The sequence below is a fragment of the Phyllostomus hastatus genome, unplaced genomic scaffold, assembly GCF_019186645.2.
Source record: "Phyllostomus hastatus isolate PE091 unplaced genomic scaffold, TTU_PhHast_1.1 phas_contig_210, whole genome shotgun sequence".
In the NCBI taxonomy this organism is placed as follows: domain Eukaryota; kingdom Metazoa; phylum Chordata; class Mammalia; order Chiroptera; family Phyllostomidae; genus Phyllostomus; species Phyllostomus hastatus.
In genome coordinates this window covers 8097999-8118502 of record NW_025333737.1, presented here as the reverse complement: position 1 = coordinate 8118502, position 20504 = coordinate 8097999, and the positions used below count along the sequence as shown (strand labels likewise).

The 20504-nt window shown below is 53.6% G+C and overlaps 1 protein-coding gene across 2 annotated transcripts in view; it reads right to left on the bottom strand.

Annotated features, from left to right (window-relative positions):
* SDK2 (sidekick cell adhesion molecule 2) overlaps positions 1–20504 on the bottom strand; it is a 246277-nt gene that overhangs the window by 84279 nt on the left and 141494 nt on the right. The window contains exons 3-5 of one of the 2 annotated variants that reach the window (XM_045837275.1): positions 18396–18502; positions 10141–10288; positions 4022–4155 (exon numbers count right to left, since the gene is read on the bottom strand). In XM_045837275.1, coding sequence (XP_045693231.1) covers positions 4022–4155; positions 10141–10288; positions 18396–18502 — 389 coding nt within the window. Of the gene's footprint in view, positions 1–4021; positions 4156–10140; positions 10289–18395; positions 18524–20504 lie in introns of those variants that run through there. The other variant, XM_045837274.1, reaches the window with a different exon arrangement.

The following is a 20504-nucleotide window of genomic DNA, read 5'->3' as shown; positions in this document are numbered from 1 at the left end:
TCTCTAGCACAAGAAACGATGTCTGGCACAGAGCAGGTGCTTGAACACATTCGTCAGGTGAACAAATGAGTGGAACTGTCATCGTCCCACCCCAGGGTCAATGAGTGGGCATTACTGAAACAGAATTATGCCCCATACTCCTGAGACAGGCAGTGACACTTCCTGAAAGAAGCGGCCTCATTCTTTTCTTTGTGGGTCAGTGTGGGCCCAATACTGGCAGAAACTCCAGTATTCCCTGGGCATCTGCTCCTGGCTCCCGAAAATACATCTGAGGACTTTTTTTCTCTCACCAAAAGAATCCATCTAGTTGGCCCCTTTCTGGGAGGCTGGGAGGGGGCAGGCCCTAGCGACAGGCAGGCACAGCCCTGGGCGACAGCGGTCGGTCATCCTTTATGGGGAGGGCGCGCCGTGGCTCCACTGCCACCTCGGTCCACCCCGGGCGGCAGGTTTTCCTGCCTGGCCCCCAGGCCTGGCTGGTAAAGGCCCAGGTCAAATGGGAATAAAATGTCAAAAATAAAGTAAAATGAAGGGGGGGGGGCAAAAGGAAGCATATAAAACAAAATAATTGCCACAATATAAAAGCCTCATGTAGGTGCCATAAAGAGCGATTGGATTGAAAGCTGCTGATATAGCTGAATCCATAAAAGTGTGCTCTGTGTTGTTTGTTATGTGCTGGGTGCACAGGTACCAGGGCCCAGATTGATGGGGCCCGAGGAGCAGACAGACAGGGCCCAAGCGGTGCCCCACCGAGCAGCTGGGAAGGCAGAGCCCTCGGAGTTTAAACATATGCGGCTGCCCCAGGGCCTTGGGCTGGCTTGTTAGTTATGGGAGAATAGAGGGATGGCTGACTGCCCCCCCACCCCGCCAGGAACCCTGAAGCTTATGTCCAGGCCCAGGTGATAGCCTGTGGAACTGGGAGGGAGGGACAGGCAGTGGCTGGGGACCCTGGACCCAGTGAAGGAGGGCCTGGGGTTCAGGAAGGCCTGGTTCAACTCCCTGGTCTGGCCAAGTGTCCCCAAGCTAAGCTGATCTGATAAGTACAACTACTAACACACAGTAGGTGCTCAATAAATGATAGATGATCCTTCCTCCTGAGGATTTGCCTGCCTGTGCTTGGGGACACCTGGGGCAAACCAGAGCAAGGAGGAGGGTGTCTTCTGGGTGAGCTCCTGGTGTGGACCGCCCGGGGCGGGAGGAAGCACAGGGGCTCCCCACATAGTGGCACAGCTGGGTCCTGCTGCCCCAGCGTGGTTTTGGTCACAGGCACGAGTGACTCCCACTGAGGTCCATTCGCCCAGAGTCACCTCCTTTACTCCTCCCAGCTACACTTTGCCACAGGCTTTATGTTACGGATGAGGAAACTGAGGCTCATGGACCACATGACTCACCTTGGGCACAGGTCGAGGGAGTGGTGGCAGGAGGGGGTTAGCTGCTTCCATCCTGGGCAGGGTCCAGTTGCCCAGGGGCAGGGGCCCGACCTCCCCCATCTAGCACAGGTGGCTGCGAGCTCCTGAAATGTGACCCATGCCTCTTTGATTCAGTGGGGTTTAATTTTAGATAATTTGCATTTAATTAAAAACAGGCCCCCAAATCAGCTATTAGAATACTTTTAAGTAAGTGTGGAACAACCTGGCACGTGGCTCCACCTTTTCAGCAATAAATTTGGTGAACTCTAAATACAGGTCACGTATTTCAGATGAAAATTTTGCATCCAAATTGAGAAGTGCTGGAAGTATAAAATACATGCCAATTTCAAAGACTTGGTATGAAAAAAATGTAAAATATCTCATTAATATTTTCCCATATTGATTGTATGTTATAATGGTACTATTTGAGATATGTTGTGAAGTAAAATATTAATAGAATTCATGTCACCTATTTCTCATCCCTTTTTTAAAAATCAGGGTACTTGGCACATTTTAAACAACGTACGTGGCTCACATATTTCTGTTGGGCAGTGCAGGTCTGATCGTTAGGTGTGGGGCTGCCACCAGCTATGGACTTTTCAGGAGCTGCGACTGCCTGTGTGAGGTCACCAGGGCTACACCTGGGCAGGGGCAATGCCTGGGGTCACCGGCTCTCTCCTCTGTTTTGGAGGAACATGGGTTTGGGGGGATGGCGGGGGTGCTGCTGACAAGCTGCGTTGCCCTGACAGAGGAGGGGAGAGGCGGTGAGGGGAGCCGGCAGAGAGGGGCAAGGCAGGGGGTGGGGGGCAGGGAGATAAGTGAGCTGAGCCAGTGGCGGGAGAAGCAGCATTTGCTCCTAGCACACTGGCTGGCAGGCAGGCAGGCAGGCAGGCTGGCTGGGGATTTGGGTCAGTGACAAAAACAGGATTTTGAAGCATAGTCACTCGTGGGAGGAGAAATTAGCTGCGAATCAGCTGATTCTGCTCTCCATCCCGTACAAATCACTGCCTGAAAGCAGAAGGCAAGAGGCAATGGGGTGGGAGAAACAGACAACTGGGGGAGGCTTGGTAGACGTGGGGTGCGGAGGGGCCCTGCCTGTCTCCTGGGCCAGCTGGAGGGCTGTGGGCGTTAACGTGGAGAAAGAGTGAACAATCCCTGCAGTTGGCCAGGAGGGCTGGGTGCTGGGGAGGAATGCAGAAGGGGAGGCTCCAACCTCTGGTTTCATGGTAAACTGCGTCACCCAGGAAGATGGCTGGCCTTGGCTTGGACCATGAATCCAATCAATGACTGGATTCCATTACACTCTAGGTATTCTGGTCACCGGAAAATATATGGGGAAAAGCATCTTCTGGTTATTAAATTCCTTTTCCCACAGAAACAGCATCCTCACCGTGACCCTGGGCCCAGGTCAATGTCTAAGGTTACACCTGTGACCCCGATACGTCAGTACGCAGAAGGGAACTCTCTTCCCTGCATCCAGGTCTCTTTCTAGGCAGACTGGAACCTGCTGTGGAGGAAAGAGACATCTGCGGAAATGGGAAGGGGGTTCTGTGAGCACTTGGAAGGCCCAGGAATGGGGATGGAAGAGGCTGGGAAATGTTCTGGGCTTTCCAGGCCCTGGCAGAGAGACAGAGGCTGGGATTAGAGGAGGAACGGGGGAAGGCCCCTTGCTGGCCCACACCCTCATCTTGCTGCTGGCGGCGCGTCCTCGAGCGACCATGGATGATAAATGAGACTCGGTTTGGAGCAGGGTTGGTACAGATGTGAAGAGACGTAAACATCTGGCTCCCCCAGCTTGTGTGGCTGCTCAGCTGCTGCGGGAAGCTCTGGCCTCATCCCACACACTCTGGGATTCCTGGCTTGGGCCAGCTGCTGGGGTGGCACCCACCTTCTCAACCCGGGGGTGGAGGGCGCAGGGAGGGAGGGGGCCAGCCTGGCCAGGGAGGACAGCCCAGCAGCATTTCCTTCATGGCTCAGTGTTAACTGGACGAATGCCTCTTTGCCAAAGGACACTCAAGGAACCTCCTTTTTAATCTGCTACCCTCTGCACCTGCCACTGCAGAGGGCTCCGCCTCTTTCTTCCCCAGCGCTGGGTGGTCTCTGGGGGCGGACACAGAGGCACTTCTGGACGGGAGTGTCGCAGATGGCCTGTGTCCCCATCAGTGAGGATGGCCCGGCTCCGAGCAGAAGCAGCACTTTCACATGCTGGCTGAACACAGGCAGTTAGTCTATTTGTTTAAAAATGAGCTTCCCGCCGCCTGGCGCGTTCTCCCAGTCTGCACCTGAGCCCCAGGGTGGCAAGCCCTGCATGCACACTCTCTCCTACACGCCATACTCCATACCCTTCCTGGCCCTCTAGTGGCCCTGCTGGCCACCAAGCTAGGCATTCCCTCTCCTGATGCTCGGGGGTGGGGCCCAAATGCAGCGCCCCCCCTTGCCTCGGCTCTGACGCTGCACCCCAGCTGGAGCTTCCCCTCCTCGGGAGGGCTCTTCCCCTGTGCTCCCCCAGCCTCCCCCTCCAGCACCATTCCATCTTCCTCATGACCCCCTGGAGTCCCATCCTCAAGATTTAATGATGAGCTCCACAGCAGTCCCAGGGACTGCCGCTTACTTACTCTCCACGGCTAGAGTGATGGGCTGGCTGGTCTTGTTATCCCCGTTCTTGTCGTTAACAGCCTGCACGTAGTAGCGGCCTGCGTCGGGAGCCACCGTTGACAGGATGACAAGGGTGTTCTCCAGGGTGATGGCTCTGGGAAGGGGAACAGAACTCATCGGACAGGGGCTCCTGGCACCCGGGGATGGGAGCGAGGACATGAAGCTGGTGGCCCCCAGAACCCCTCCTCCAGCCCACCTCCCAGAAGCACTTATGCCTGAACTCTAAGCGCTCTCTGCACTTGATTTGCAGAGAGCACACTGCCAGCGCTGGGGGCCAGACCCAAGTACAGCCCATGTCCAGAGGTCCCAGACTGCTGTCCATGTGAGGTCACCCTGTCCCCACCCCAAACCCGGGCTGGGGGCTGTTCCCACAAGGTCCCTCAGAATTCTGTCCTGTCCTGCCACAGCATCGATGGCTGTGTGTGTGTGTGGCTGCCTCATCTCTGGGGATGTACCAGGAGTATCCAGACACTGGAAGAAATGTCCCTGAATGAATGAATGAATGAATGATGAATGAATGATGAATGAATGATGAGCAATGATAATAAATTTAGAAATGAATAGAACCATTCCAGAATCAGTGCCTTAACTTAATCCTGAATTTGTTTAGGTTGATTCAAAGGCATAGGCCTCCAGTAACACGGACTTCTGGGGTTCACATCCTTCACCAGCCCCCTTTTATGGCAACAGTGTCCACCTCCCCAAGGCTGGCCCAGAGTGGACCGGCTGGGCTGGTGGGGAGGGGAAAAGGAGGTTGCTGGGCAGTGGGGTGCAGACATGGGCCGTCTGCTCTCAGTCCAGCTCTCTCTGCTGGCCCCCCTCCCACGGCCCCTCCGTACCCGGGTCCGCCGGCAGGAAGGAGGGCCTGTCCAGGCGGGGCGCTGGGGACCCCGCCTGATGTGAGTGAGATGGCACCAGGGCACTGCCCAGGCGGCTCTGCCTGTCATCTCCTCGCGCCCATTCTCCCGATGACAAACGAAACCATTAGTTTGTCGAGCCTGTCTCTGGATTTTAATGTGATGTGCCCGAGACAGCTGTTAAATATCCTTAATGTTAGTTTAACAAGGACAAATCCAGTTGAATTCTTTTCAAATTTTCCCATTAGGTGAATGTTACAGAGTTTTAAACAAGCTTTCAAATAAACAGCCACGCTAATGCCTCTCCAGCCTGCTCTCTCCCAGCCTCTCCTGGTTTTGGAGGGGGGGTTCTGCGCAGTTTGGGGGAGTTCTCAGCAGAGGGCTGGAATTCGAAAGGCAAAGCCCTCCTGCCCCAATTCTTGGGCACCCTAATAATGTTCATTTTTTTTTTCTGGAAAGCTCTTGTGACTTCCAGCTAATGAGGTGATGGGAGGAGGGGTAGAGCAAGGCTAAAATAGTTAAAAAGCAACAAAATGGGCCAGGGATGATGACCTTTTCCCACCTGGAAGTCTCCTGCAGGGCCCCTGTCCTTCAGTGGAGTTTGTGGGGTGGGCAAGGCTGGGGGGAGGGAGCCTGGGCTCTGGCTGGGGCAAGGGGAAGCTCAGGAACGGAGCTCTGGCCCTGGCCTGTGAGGCCCGACCTGCTTCTTCCTGGGCCTCAGTCTCCTCGTCTGTGCCAGGTGGGGGCACATGCGTGTGCGAGCTCCTTCCAGCCCCGAGGGCGAGGGGTTCTGATTCTTGCCGTTGCTTCAGTTCTGCCCCCATTTGGCCTGAGGTGTCCTCTCTCTCGCACACACAGCCCTTACCTGGCACGCAGCCCAAGGTCAGGGCTAATTTAATGAGAGGTGTGCACTTGGACCAGTCCCCGGCCACTCCCACTGCCACTGCACCGTGGGTGCAGGCCAAAGACAGCCTTTGGCGGGGAGGGGCAGGGCACATGGGACATGGCCTGGCCCCACTATCCAGTACACCTGCCTGCCCGAGCCCCCTTTTGGCCTCCAGAGAAGGTCTCCACCTCCAGATCCCCTCTTCCTGACCAGGAAGACTCTCCCACCGCCTTCTCTCCTTTTAGCTGTAGCTTGTCTTGTTGTGACTGATCCTTCTAGGTCAGGGGTTCCCAACCAGGAGTGGCTCTGCTCTCCAGGGGACACTAGGCAATATCTGAATGACTTCTGGTTGTCAAGGTGGTGGGGCTGCTACTAGCAACTAGTGGTAAAGGTCAGGGATCCTGCTAAGCATCCTGCAATGCCCCACACCACGAAAATTTGTGGGGCCCAAAATGTCAGTTGTGTCATAGCTGAGATGCCCTGTCCTAGGTGGGGTGGCATACTGAGGAGACAGACAGTCACTGTCTACTTCAGCTTCAGCGGTGCCCTCCATAGAGTGGGGTGGCTGCTGGGGGGTCAGGGGCCACCCATCCCAGCCCCCCTTGCATCCAGGTGGGTCAATATGGCTGTGCCAGCGGGGTGTAGGGGAAGGGATGTGCACTGATTCTCGGCTTGGACCACAGGACCCCCCTGAGCGACCCCCATGTTCCTGCTGCCCCTCTGACAGAGCAGAGCAACTGGGGAGCCCAGGCCTCTAAATGATTGTGGAGGGGACCACCCCTCCCATCCCTCACCCATGGTGGGCCTTTAAATGAGCAAGAAATAGACATCTATGGAGCCAAGTCCCTGAGTTTGGGAGTCTGTTTCTGCAGCTAGCGATGCTTTAACTAGCACCAGAGGACACTACTCCGGACCAGGGCCCACAGGGCCTGGGTTCGTGTTCCGACTGTGGAGTGGAACTGGAAGCAGAGACTGTGAAGTGACAGTGGGCCTTTGGCCTGTCCTCCCTCTGTCCTCAGGAGGGGGACAGGGGAGGTCCCTGGGCTTACAGCCCTCCACAGATGGTTCTGGAACAACCCTGGACCGCTCTTCCAAAGTGCACAGGCTGTTTCTGGCCCTCAGGAGGGGTCCAGCCGGCTTCCCCCAGAGGCACCCAGGCTGAAATAAGCCGGCAGAGTTCTGTGGCCAGCAGGACTCCATGCATAGGCAGGGGCTGGGTTATGTTTTCAGCCATACTCCCCTGGTTTCAATTTACTAGGTCTCTGCACCCCACCTTGCATCCAGTACTTCAATAAGCCAGCCTAATTTCTCTGCTCCATGGGGGCTCAATTGATAACTTAATTAAGAATAAGATACATCATCCCAGAACCTGCCCCGAGCCCCCAGCACGCGTCTTTGTTAGGAATCTTGTCTCCAGTCATCAGCGAGCACCCGGGAGTGGAGGAGGTGTTGTTGCTAATCACTGCCTGCGCCGGCAGGGAGAGCGGCACCCCGCACACCCCTCTGGCTGATCACATTCACCAGATGTGTGTCTCGGGCAAAGAGACACCAGAGACTTTGCCACCAGGAACCTCTCCTCGGGTTAGGAACTTCACTCGGCTGTAATTGCTGAGCTAAACGTCACCACAGCGCATGCTCCTGTCTGGTGAGAGTGCCGGAGACAGCGGCGAGGCAGGGGCGTGCCCCTGCGTGTGCTCCCTGAGACGGCTCTGTCCCAGGCCAGAGGCGGTGGGGGAGGGAAAGGGGGTGAGGGCAGAGGCCAGGGAAGAGAAAGGGAGGTGGAAAGGTGTCGGGAAAGGGGATGATGGGAGTGAGGACGGGGACAGGGTCTCGCCTGTCAGGGCACAGCAGTGCGTCCCCTCCCGCAGCCAAGGCACACATTGTTAACCCTTCCTGGGGATCTTTCCCATGAGTCTTGGTGAGGCCTCAGAATCCTTCTCAACACAGCACCCCAGGAAGCCACGTCCGAGTGGGTGGCTTGCAGGATGCTGCCGTCGATAACTCCGGACATGGGCCGTAACTTCAGAAAAGGGACCTAGGAAGGGGCGGGAATCACCTGTCTCAGCACCTGTGGGGCATAGCGTTCTATGATTCAACCTCACTTTCACTGTCAAAGGTTGTGCACACTCTGCTGGTTTCTTGAGCCTTAGTTAGGTTTAAGGGCATATGTATGCTCGGCCTCACACAGCAGGAGGCCACCTGCAAACCTGGGGTTTCACTCTAATTCCTCACCCGCTCGGTATCTACAGCCTTTGCCATGTGACAGCAGGTCCTCTCCCTCAAGAGGCAGACTCAGTTTCTCTGCTTCTTTTATTTTATTTTATTTTTAGAGAAAGGGAGGGAGAGAAACATCAGTGTGTGGTTGCCTCTCACGCGCCCCCAACTAGGGACCTGGCCCACAACCCTAGCATGTGCCCTGACTAGAAATAGAACTGGCAACCCTTTGGTTCACAGGCTGGCACTCAGTCCACTGAGCCACCCCAGCCACGGCTGTTTTTCTGCTTCTTGAGTCTGAGTGCTACCATGTGACTTTCTTTGGTCAATGAGTAGTTAGCAGAGGCTTGAAAAATCTGTTGCTGCTTCCTTTCCTGCTCTTTCATAGTTGCCCAGAGAGGATGCAAGGCAGGCTGGCTGGAGGGCGAGACACGTGGAGCACAGGTGAGTCACCTGGCCATTCTAATCCGCCAGTAGCGAGCCAACCCCGGACAAGTGAGAGAGCCCAGCCCCAGTCAGATTCATCGTGACAAACACCATTTGTTATACAGCATTATTATGTCGGTAGGTAACTGATACATTCTAGGACAGTGGTTCTGAACCATGGCTGCACGCTAGAATCACGGAGGAACTTTTAAAAGTCCTGATGCCAGGGTACATCCTATTTAGTGAGGGAAGAATGTGTAGGGGGTAGGATCTAAAGGTCAGTATATTTTAAGTTGTCCCAAATGATTTCAATCTGTCACCAGGTTGAGAATCACTAGACCAGGACTGGTTCTTCCCCAGCGCTGTCACTTCATCTATTTCCCCCCATAACTTTGAACCTCCTCTCACATAACTTCTATGCAAGATGGAGTCAAGGACCCTGACCCTGGAGCCAGCAAGCCCAGAACCAGCTGTGGTAAGATTTGGCAAAGTAGTTAAACTCTGGGGTCTTCATTTTACCATCCGTAAAGTGGGGATCCAACTATCTGCCTCACAGGGTTGTTGTAGGGGTCTCTCATTCCACACCTATTTTTGGAGCATGCACTCTGGGGACTGAGAAGGGAAGGAGACACAGCCTCTCTTCCTTGGAGGTGTGCACCTGTTCCAGAGGGGAGGGTGACTGTGGGGTGTGCTTAACCCAGGCCTAGAACACAGCAGGTGCCCCATAAGTGACAGCCATTATTATTATTATTATTATTATTATTATTATTATTATTATTATTATTATTATGTTTCCCTCACTAAATGTCAAGGTCCCCAAAGGCAAGAACTGTCCATCTCAGCTCCCAATTCCTACAGAGATGGGCTACAGGATGGGCTCCACTCACAGTCGACCTGCCATCCCAGGAGACCAGGACAGGGTAGTCCTGCTCCTTTTCTGGGAGTAGGGGAAGCTGGAGTGTTGGAGGGAGAGCCTGGGCTGGCTCCGGAGCCTGAGGGGAACCAGGAGGTCTGGGTGTGTTCAGGGAGGAAATGCTTTGCTCCCCCTACCCCCACCGGCCTCTGTGGAGGTGCTGGCTCCTTCGATCCTGCCCACAAGCCAGGCTGCCACAACCGATGCCTTGGGCCCCCACACAGAGGGGTTTTGTTAGGGCTGAAAGAGCCATGTGTTCTCTTCCTGCTGGGCCCCCTGGCCTCTCCACCTCTGGGCGGCCAAAACACACAGAGGCCCAGCACACCATGGACACCCAGCCGCACCCGCACACCGGGAACACCCAGGGGCCACCCCATCTGCCTGGGACATGCCAGTGTGCCCTGTGCCCCCTGGCCTTCGCTGGCCTGAGTCCTGGGCCTACAGCCACAGGGACGGCGCTTCTGTCTGGCCTGTCTGGGTTTCTGAAGTGCCCTGGGACGCAGAACCGTTCTCCTATGAGAATGAAGCCGGCACCCAGGATTCCCCAGGAAGGCACCTGAGCTGTCCCGGCTCCAAGTCTTCGCACGTACATTCCCAGAGAGGCCCTAGTAAACCAGACTTTGTCATCGGGGAGGTCCCCAGCCTGGCTACGTCCCAGAAGAGCTATACAAGTCTGCTTCAGCGAATGGGGCCCTGCTCAGCACTTGGGGGCTCTATCTGGCCCCAAACCTCCTCTCCCAGGGCCGGCCCGCCCTGCCATTCCACCCAGAGCAGGGTGCTCACATGCGGCTGCTGGGTGGGATCTTGCGGCCGTCCCGGAACCAGGTCACCTGGGGTCGGGGGAAGCTGGCGATGCGCGGGGCTCGGATGACCGCGGCTTCTCCGTGGGAGACACTCTGGTGCTTCTCGCCCTCCTCGAAGCTCCCCATGTCTGCGGAGGGAAGAGCACATGCAGGGGTCAGGAGCCAGGCCAGTGGCAGAGACTGCCTGGCTCCTGGGGTGGGTGGGACCCAGACGTCAGTGTTTCTAAAGATGGTTCAAATGCAAGGCGGGGTTGAGAAGTACTGTTTGGGCTCAAGCCTGTGGTTCTTACCCTTTGGTGGGTCTCAGAATCCCCTGGAAACTTCGTGAACCCACAGACTTCCCCCCACCCTTCCTGCCTCCTAGGTCACAGAAAGACCCCGCATCACTGCCCCTGGGCCCCTGAGTCCCCACTTGCTCTGGGAGCATTCTGCCGCAGGGCAAGGTTTGAGAACCACTAGCCTGCCCTCTCGTTTTCCAGAGCCCTGGGTTTGATTCTCTCCTTGCCTAATCTAATGGTTCTGACCCCCGTCTCTCTGCACAGTCTCTCGTGTCTGCTCAGGCTCTTCTCCGAGCTCCAACAGGAAATACTGGGCATTTCTTACGTCCTTGCCAGGCCCTCCTTCTTGCTTTCTGAGTTGTTAATAGCACCCCCTCCCCTCCAAATCCCCGCACCTAACTAGATCACCTCCACTCAGACCCTTGGAAACTTTTGTGGTGCTCCACCTCCCTGTCCCCTGCAAAGTCCCTTAGCTCTTCCTCTGAGATGTCACCTGCATTTACCAAGGCTCCTGTGTTCCCACAGGCCCCACCCATAAGCTAAATGAGTCTGTCACTCTGGCTGTATGCACTGACTCCCAATGTGGTCCCCTCCTTCTCCACTGTTGCTGATTAATTTTTGTCACTGACTTGCTCAGAACCTTTGGAATCCCCTCGTTGCCCCAGGAAAGTCTAAATTTCCTTGCCTGAGTTCAAGGTCCCTCCCTAATCTGACCCCAACCAACCTTTCCTCTCGTAACGCCCCGACCATGTGATGTGCTCTTCCTGCCATGTTGAATTACTTACAACCTGTGTCTCACCTCAGGCCCCTCTTTGCATGAGGCCCCAGGTGGAATGCTATCAGAACAAGCCATGGTTCACCAAGGCACTGTGTCTGCAGCATCCCAGAGGGACCTAGCCAATCAAGTGTCTCAAGAAGTAAAACCCACAGTTGGCCTCTATGTTCTAAATTTGGCAGGCAGTGGGTCTAAAGGTGGCGGCTTTGGAGTCATTGAGGCCTGAGTTCAAGTTTGACTTCTGTTACTTATGAGGCATGGCCTCGGGCAGCATTTTGACCTTGCTGAGCTTTAATTTCCTCTCTAACATGGAATTAAGAAGAGTGCCTCCCTTGTAGGCTATAGTCGGGGTCACATGGTAATAGAGGCATCAGGCTGTATCTTCCCAAAGGTGGCAGCACCAATATTTATCTCCCATCCCATGTGCTCTTCTGATGAATAAATAGGCCGGAAGTGAAGCTGTGTGACCTTCACGGCTAGGTCATCCAAAGGAGACAGCTCCCACCTGGATCTCTCACTCCAGATGCTCTTGCTTGGAATCCAGCCACCATGTTGAAAGGAAGCTCAATCTAGTCCACACAGATGTGGGAGCAGCTCAGGTGGGAAGGAGTGGGGCGGGGGTCCCCAGATGACAGCCGGCATCAACATAAACATGTGAATGCGTGTGTGAACCCTCAGATGATTTCAGCCCCTGGCCTTCGAGTCTTCCAGCTGAGCCCTCAGTCATCACTGAGCAGAGACACGCTCTCCCTACCGTGCCCTGCCCATATTTGAGTCACAGAATCTGTGAGTGTGAGAAATGAATGGTGTCCAAGAAGGGCTGTCTTGGGCCACACATTAAATACATTGAGACACATAATCACAATAAAAACATACGTAAAAAATAAAGATTACATATTTAAAAAAATCTCAGACTGTTTTAACTAAATTCACAATTTTGTGTTGGGCCACGTTCAGAGCCCTCCTGGGCTGCACGTTGGCCCACGGGCCGGACACCCCTGCTCCACACCATGATGTGCTGGGCTGGGTTGTTCTGCGGCCATGGAAATGGGAAGAGTATATTAAAGTGTTAAACACTATGCCTAATATTTCTAGTGTTAAAATATTAGAATCCTCTATATCTTTCAAAGCTTAGTTTAAACATTAACTACTTCCACAAAGATCACCCCGTGGCACCAGAACGGAATGAGAGGACAGAGACGTGTCGAACGCCGACCCCACGTCCGGTCCTTTCAGGGTGGACTTCGTGCGCCTTGTCTCGTTTGGTCATCGTCATGACATGAGAAGCGCGGCTTTCATAAGCAAACGTGTTTAGTTGTTTATTAATTGCTAGTCCTTGGCTCTGCCTCTAAAAAATTGCATCAATAAATCACATTGATTCCAGTTCTTACAATAATTTTATCTATTTAAAAAAAAACTTTTCAGAGAACTCTGAAGATATATTTGAACAATTTAAAGCAATTTCATGGTAATAGTGTTTCTTTTTCCTCTCTCAAGTTTTATTAGCTCCATTTCGTCAGTGAGGAAATTAAAGTTCATGGAGATGGAGTGGCTTATCCAATGCTAAGCAGTTAGGGCTGGGCAGGGCCAGCACTCAAACCTGGCCCCCCTTTGCATTCCCTCTCCACCTCTTCCATGACTCATGCCCCGCATTAAAATTCTTCTCTCGCATTCTTTATCTCTTTCTAATACATTGTAAGCTTTAAGAGGCAGTTATACTTGGTTGTACGCGTGAGCAAATCCCTACAAGACACCTGGCCCGGTGCTTTGCACAGAAGCGTTTCCCTCTGAACTCATCAGATGCCATCATGTAGTGACTCTTCCTGAGCCCCCGCTGTGGGCCAGGCAGGCTCTGGGCTGGGGCTGAAGAAAGACCTGGCCCCTGCCCTTGTGGAGATTCCAGTCTGGTCAGGGAGACAGGCATCATCAGCAAACCCGCTCACAGACAAACATTCAGTGACGTGCTGTGTTGACCGTTAGGAAGAAGAAACAGGGCCCTTCTGTGAGAGGCAGCAGCAGGGGAACCTACTTTAGATGGGGAGGTGGGGTGAGGTTCCTGTTAAGGAGAGATGTAAATAAAGAGCAGGAGTTGGCTAAGCTTGCATGTGTGCTTGTTGGGGGGCAGGTGATGGTCCAGAGGGAAGAGGGGATGTGAAGGCTGGGAGGTCAGAGAAAAGGGTTAATTAGAGGAAATAAAAGAATGCTAGCAGGGCAGGGTCATGGGTTTGTTCAGCGGATGGATGGATGTTTGGATGGATGAAAGGAAGGACGGAGGATGGATGATTGTATGTATATATGTGTGTGTAGTTGGATGAGAGGAGGGATGAAAGAATGAATGGAGAGATGGATAAATGATGGACGGGTGGATGGATGATAGAAGGAGGGGTAGATGGATGGAGAAAAGGAAGCATAAAGGGATGGATGACTGTATGCACGTATGGTGGAATGAATGGGAGGGGGAAGGAGGCATGGAGGGTGAATGTATATACGGCTGTTGGATGAGTGGAAGGATGAAAGAATGGATGGATGGATGGATGGAGGAGGGGTGGGTGGATGGAGGGAAGGAGGAGGAAGGGATGGAAGCATGGAAATTGCCTGTCTGTCTGTGTGTATGTATGCATGTATGTACATGTAGTTGGATGAGCGGAGGAATGAATGGATAAAGGGAGGAATGGAGAGATGGCAGCATGGACAATTAATTATATGTATATGCGTGTATACTGGGATGGATGGATGAAGGGAAGGAGGAATGAAAGGATGGAGGCATGGATAATTGCATGCATGTATGTATATATGCACATGTGCATCTGTGTATAGTGGGATGCATGTAGGTATGCATATGTATATGTGTGTAGGTACGTGTGTACGTATGGTGGGATGGATGGACGAAGGACGGGCGCCTTGGTTCCAGTGTTATAATTGATAGTGTCCTCCACCTTTCCATCCCACAATCACTCTGCCTCACTGCAGCTCTCAGGCCCCCAGCACGTTCCCATTCTTTCTGCTTTGCTTTGTCACATGGGCTTCCTGGGTCTGCTCAGGGAGCCCCTTGCCTCTGCTCACAGGCCCAGGACACAGCCATGCAGGTACGGAACAGCAGCAGCAGGGGCCACTAAGAGGGAGTTCCCTCAGCTGCCCCGTGCAGAAGAAAGGCTCCAGAGCAGGAGGGCCATACGGTGACAGGGGCTGGGGGTCCAGGGTCTCCCAGGAAACCCCCTCACACTGCGGCAGAAACAGACTGAGGTTGACTGCATGTCCTGTCCAAGGCTCACGGCTCTAAAAACACGGTGTTTGCCCTGCTGTGCTGACCCGCCCAACTGATGCCCCACGAGCAATGAAGCATAGGCCTGGGACACAGCGGGAGGTGGTACAAAAATTAGTCCTGATGTCTTTGTTATGTCTTAAAAGTCTTGTAAATTATGCACCTGAAGACTGTATTCAGTGCTTTTATTTATTATTAAAATAGTTTCTACCACGAAATGTGTCATCACAAAACACAAAAACATGAATCTAATTACATGTGTAGTTTAAAGAAGAACAAAACAAACACTCGTGTGCCCAGCACCCAGCTCAGGGGCGAGAACTCTACCAGGCCTCCCCTATCCCCCACTGCAGCCCTCTCTGGAGGGGACTGCCATCCCACACTCTGAGTCAGTCATGCCATTGCTGCCCCCCCACCCCCCTCCCACCAAGTGTCACCACAGAGACACATCTGCAAACAATTTATGGTTAATTTAGTCTGTCCCTAAGCCCTTCACACCTGGGATTATTCTGCATGTCATCTACTGTGATTTGCTTTTTTTTGGTGCAACACAGTTTTGGAGCTCTGTCTACGTCCCTGCATTCAGTCTGGTCATTTTCATGGCTGCACGGATGCCCGTGGATGGAGGTGGCACAGTGCTGCCGCAGGCTGGGTTGGTGTTCAGTGGCTTGCTGGCTGGCTAGGAACCATCTCCAGAGTCTGTGTCCGGAGGAGGGGTTGCTGGCTTGGAGGCTGTGAATGTAGTAACTTGATAAGATCATGTCAAACTCTTTTCCAAACTGGCACCTGTTTAGCTCCTTACACACTCCCACCAGCAGAGCTGGGAGTGCCTGCCGATGCTTGGTCTTGCTAGACTCTGGGTTTTGCCAATCTGGTGGGCATGGGGTGGCATTTCATTGTGGTTTTATCTGTTTATTATAAAATAATGCTTCTCCCTCCAATCAAATGGTGTCATGACATTGTCCCCAACCATCCATGACTTCTACTTGCATTCTGAGTAACGACCAAAGCGCCGACCACATCTTAGACTGCCACTGTCTGTCCCCAACCCCCACCTCCTCCGCAACATCTTTTACTCTCCACTTCCTTCACTGTGCTCCAGCCACCCGGCCTCTGACACCCGAATCCACCCCAGGGCCTTTGCACTCGCTATTCCCTGGCCTGGAAAGACCTGTCTCTCTGTGTGGCTCACTCCCTTGCTTCCTTTGAGACTGTGCTTAGTGCCACCTCCTCAGGCGGCCTCCCTCAGACTCCGTTTCAAATAGGACCCCTGCCCCAGCCTCTGTCTGCCCCACCTGGCTTCATTTTGCCTTATAACATTTTATTTTTCTTCGGGGGCCACCTATTGCTTATATTCCATTCTATATTTTCCTTTTAACTTTTGTTGCCCCCACCACTTTACTTGAGGGCAGGGATGAGTATCTTGGTCTTGTCCCCTTGTCCTCATGGCCTTGAACTGAGCTTGGCATGTAGGAGGTGGACAGCTACAGTTGTTTCGCGGGGGAATGAAATATTCAGGTAACATGGGTGCTCCGGAAAGACACAATAATGTTATCCTGAACCAGTGCATGGCATCTAAATATTCTATGTTCCATACACTAGATGAGAGTTAAGAAAAACAAGTGACATTTGGGGCATCAGCACCAGCCCATGTGACAACAGGCTTGAGGCTCTCAAGTCCCACTTTGTAGAGGTGACTGAGTCCCCACTATAACGGAAAGCAGCGTGGCTCCCCAGGGGGCAGGACCCCTTTGCCCTGCAGAGCGTGGGCAGGTTTGGTGCTGGGCTTGGAGTCCGAACCACGGCTGGGAGGCTGCCCAGGTGAGAGGAACACAGAGGTGCCTGCGGGGTCTGGATGTAGACACCTGGAGGTCAGGAAGGCTCTCCCAACCCTCTCAGCCATTCAGTGCACTTGTTGCATGCCAGAAATTTATGGAGAATTTAACAAAACCAAGAAGAGACTGGGATGGGGACAGGAAGGGAGCTGGGGAGGGGTTGATGTTTTATTGACTTCCCCTTAATTGCTGTAATTAAAAACATGTAAAGAATCTTTTTGTAATGACTTTGCTATTATCAGTAGTTGTTAGCACAGCTGCCTTATTCATTTCTCATTAGAACCCAATTCACAAACTCTCTTTGGGGAGGGGGTTGGGGGGTAGGATCCCTGGAGAGAGCTGCTAGGGCAGCAGGTATTGGTGCTGGCTGCTTGCCATCCCAGGACAAAACCCTCCTGCCTGGGGAGGCGGACACTGCCAAGGAGAGACTCGGGGATCTGGAGAAACTGCCGTACCCCACCCAGCCTCAGACTGTGTGACCGTGTAAGAGAGACAGATGGACAGACAGACAGATGCAGGAGACTGGAGGGCACACAGTTGGGAGAGGCCCAGGACTGGGATAGGGTGAGTGGGGTAAAAGTTTAAGGAGGCACCCACTCTCATGGTCCTGCAAGTGCACAATGAGCATTTGAGAGGGAGTGCCTCCTTAAGTTTTGTAACCTCCATGCCTCATTTGTCTCACCCTCACCCTAGTCATGGATGGCCAAGAGGCAGACCAACCTGGCCATGCATATCTGCACACATGCATGCATGCACACTAACAGACACACACATGTGAACACATATGTTCTATCTCACAAATGGGGACAGAGAAGCAGACGGATCCAGATCCACACAGTTGTACACACATGCACGAACCCACAACAGTGTCCCCACACTTGCACATGTATGTGCACACACATGCATGTGCTGTCTGTATGGAGGCTGCCCCATAGCTGCCCCGCCCCGCTGGACTCGGCACCAGCTAAACGAGGCTCTGAGGGAGTCCTCCCGCCCCCTGACAGCACCCTGGTCTGCCACTGCAAGTCAGCTCGTTCCCACTCTTTGGAGTAAGTCGAGTTGCCTTTAGTGCTGATTTATGGGGACAAGTTGTCCTCCACTTCTGATTATGCTTGTTTTCCATAATTATTATAAATGCTCTTTGTCTCACTTGAGGATTCCTACTGGGTTTCTCTCCCCCACTTTTCTCCAAGGACTACAGCAAGCTCTCTCTCGCACGAAGTCGGAGGCCAGCCCCTGTGGGCTCTGGAGCAGTGGGCACCCTTGCACCTCTCCCCCTAAAATGCCCAGCATGAAACAGCCCGAGTGGGGCACATTTTCTGCACATAGCAGCTACTTTAGGACCAGGGGTAGGACCGGGAAGGGGAGACTGAGTCACAGGAGAGGGTGTGACGTGTGCTCTGGGGTCCGGGCCCTGAGAGGCCCTTGGGTTCTCCTGAAGCTGCCTTCCCCTTTCTGTCTGTCCGTCTGGGCATTGGTGGTACTTCGGAGAATGTTGTTACCCTGAAGGCTCAGCGAGGGCCTCCCACTGTACCCTCTGCCCGCTGGCCCCTCCCAGAAACCCCCACTTGTCATCTCCCCTCTTAGGGTTATGGTGCCCACCCTGAGGCACCTCCCAATGCCCTCTGAGGGTTGGGGGGAAACTGCACTGTATTGCTCCAGGCCTGAGCAAGTTGGAGGGTGGGGAAGTTAAGTTTATAAGGGGCCCTGGGATGTCAAGCAAGAGAGGCTCAGGTTGGCCATTAGGAAGACCCCCTCCAAGGGGGAGGCCAACCCTGGAGGAGACCCTCAAAACAGGTGATGGGACCTCCTTTTAAAATACAAAGCAGCTGGTCCCATTTAAAGAGCCCTAAACTCAGAGCCATTGGGTGTGTGTGTCACTTATCAGCCATGTGGCCTCGAGAGCTCCTGCCTCCTCACCAGGCCTTGGTTGCATCGACTGTAGAATGACAGTACTGGCCCGGGTAAGTGGGGTGGGCCACTATTAGCCCCCAGTGAACACAAAGGAGTGTGGCTGGTGGATGCAGACGCTGCAGACCTTCCCCTGCTTCTCGCTGCCCTGCCCCCAGCCACCCTTGTACTCACAGGCCACCTGGACTTCGGTTTGCCTCTGCAGCAGGGCGCCCATCCGGTTACGCACGATGCAGCGGTAGAAGCCAGCGTGGGTGCGGTCCAGGCTGGTGATCATGTACCTGGGGACAGATGAGACAACCAGTGAGCAAGCAGGCAGTTGCAGGGATGCACAGGTCAGACTGGGGTCAGAGGGCAGAAGTCGCCACATCACTCTCTTTTGGTATGAAGAGCAACTGGGAGCTCTTGACTCTCTAGCCATGTCATGGGGTCACAGAAAGGTCCTTATCAATAGGAGAGTCCTGCCAACAGGCAATTTGCTCAGGTGTCCAAGAAGCCTGAACTTTCCCAAAGAGGGGAGGTGCTGTGACTGAGCCCTTGACCCTGGCTGTGGCCAGGCCTCCCAGCACTGTGTTGGGTCTGTTGGAGGCTCCTGTCCTCCCTTCCTGTGACTTACATGACTGAGAAAGGTGGGGGCATTTTCTTTTGGCCAGGTATGGGACTGTGCTGTGGTAGTAATCAAAATGGATGGAGGCAACAGACACAGGGAAATTTACATGTTTCCCCAAATGCCTTGCATCATACCATCCTTAAAATTACAGACAGCTCCACTGCGGCTTTATGGAGAGGAAAGCAGAGCCTTCTGAGCAGGACAGCTGGGCCTTCTGTGCTCGGGACCCTGGGCCAGGATGTATGAATCTGAGGAGGCCCCTTGGGAGCCCACACTGGGAGCATGTGACTGGCCCGAGAAGCAGCAGAGTCTGGTGTGGGGGGAAAGGCAGCCAAGGAGCAGGAGTGTGGGGAGCTCACCTGGCTGAGAAGCAGGGAGGAGGCCAGGCTGGGTCTGTGAGAGGAGCGTCTGGCACTGAGACATGGGTGTGTGAGGCTCTCTGGGACGGAGGCGCTAGTTCCACTGGCACCGGCTCTGGGACCACCTTTCCTACCCTCAGGGGATGAATGGCCCAGCACAGACATCAGTGAATTGAGGGGCTTGTGCCTCAGTGAATTGAGGGGCTTGTGTCTAGGCTATCTCCCCCATCCTTGGGTGTCCTAGGGTTTGCCCAGATGACTTGCTGGATAAAGTCACCGCCACCCACCCTTAGGCTATGTGAACTCTGGGACAGAGCGACCTTATTCCCAGGAGTTGCTAAGTCTACTTGTATTTGAATTCCAGCTGGGGCCCATCATCATCATCATCATCATCATCATCATCATCATCATCATCATCATCGTCATCATCCCCACCATCATCATCCCCATCATCATCTCCCAATGATGACGCTGTATTAAGTGATTTTCACACATTTCCGCATTTCACAGAGCAGTTCCCGGACGAGTGGCTATCAGGGGCCAGTAACACTTAAAGAAATAGGGGTTGACATAGATTGTCCACTTTTTATTTTGCCAAGTAAGATCATTAAAACCAGCCAACCAAAAAGCAAACAGACCAAAAAAAAAATTTGAGGATCAAATCAAGAGAGAGAGAAAGTGCCAGGCAGGGAGAGAAAAATAGAAATGGTCAGCATTTTACATAAAGGACATTTTTGAGACCACGAGAAAGAAATGTAATCTCAGCATAAAAGCCATTTGAGCAAATTTTAAACAAGTTTTCTGCAAAGTTCACTACACTAGGTTCGGTTTCCTCATTTTGTGTGGACAGGTGCAAATGGTCGTGCGTCTGCATTTGACAGCCTTTCATTTCATCTCCATGCCAGTCCCGTGGGGGCTGCCCTCACTTCAGAGGTGAGGAAACTGAGGTTCACACATGTCCCCTCAGTGACCTGTGGCGGTACAGGTAGCGGGAGGCAGGGCCAGGGTCCCACAGAGCCTTTCTGACTCCAAGCCCAGCTGCTAACCAGCCCCACTTTCTGCCCTGGGACAGAACGCCAACTCACTCTGGCTTCCAAGCATTCTCCAGAACCTTCTGGCCTTCCAAGCCTCTTATCTCTGCCACCAGCTGTAGCTCTTATCTGTCTGTCCTTACTGTGTACAGCGTGGTGATGGGGAGATAGCGGGCGCCCCAGCTCTGGCAAGCTTCTGGTTCTCCCCAAACCCACCCCCACACTCATCAGGGCTCTGGCTCGTCTCTGCCCCCATCTCTCCTGCGGGGCGGGGGAACAGCTT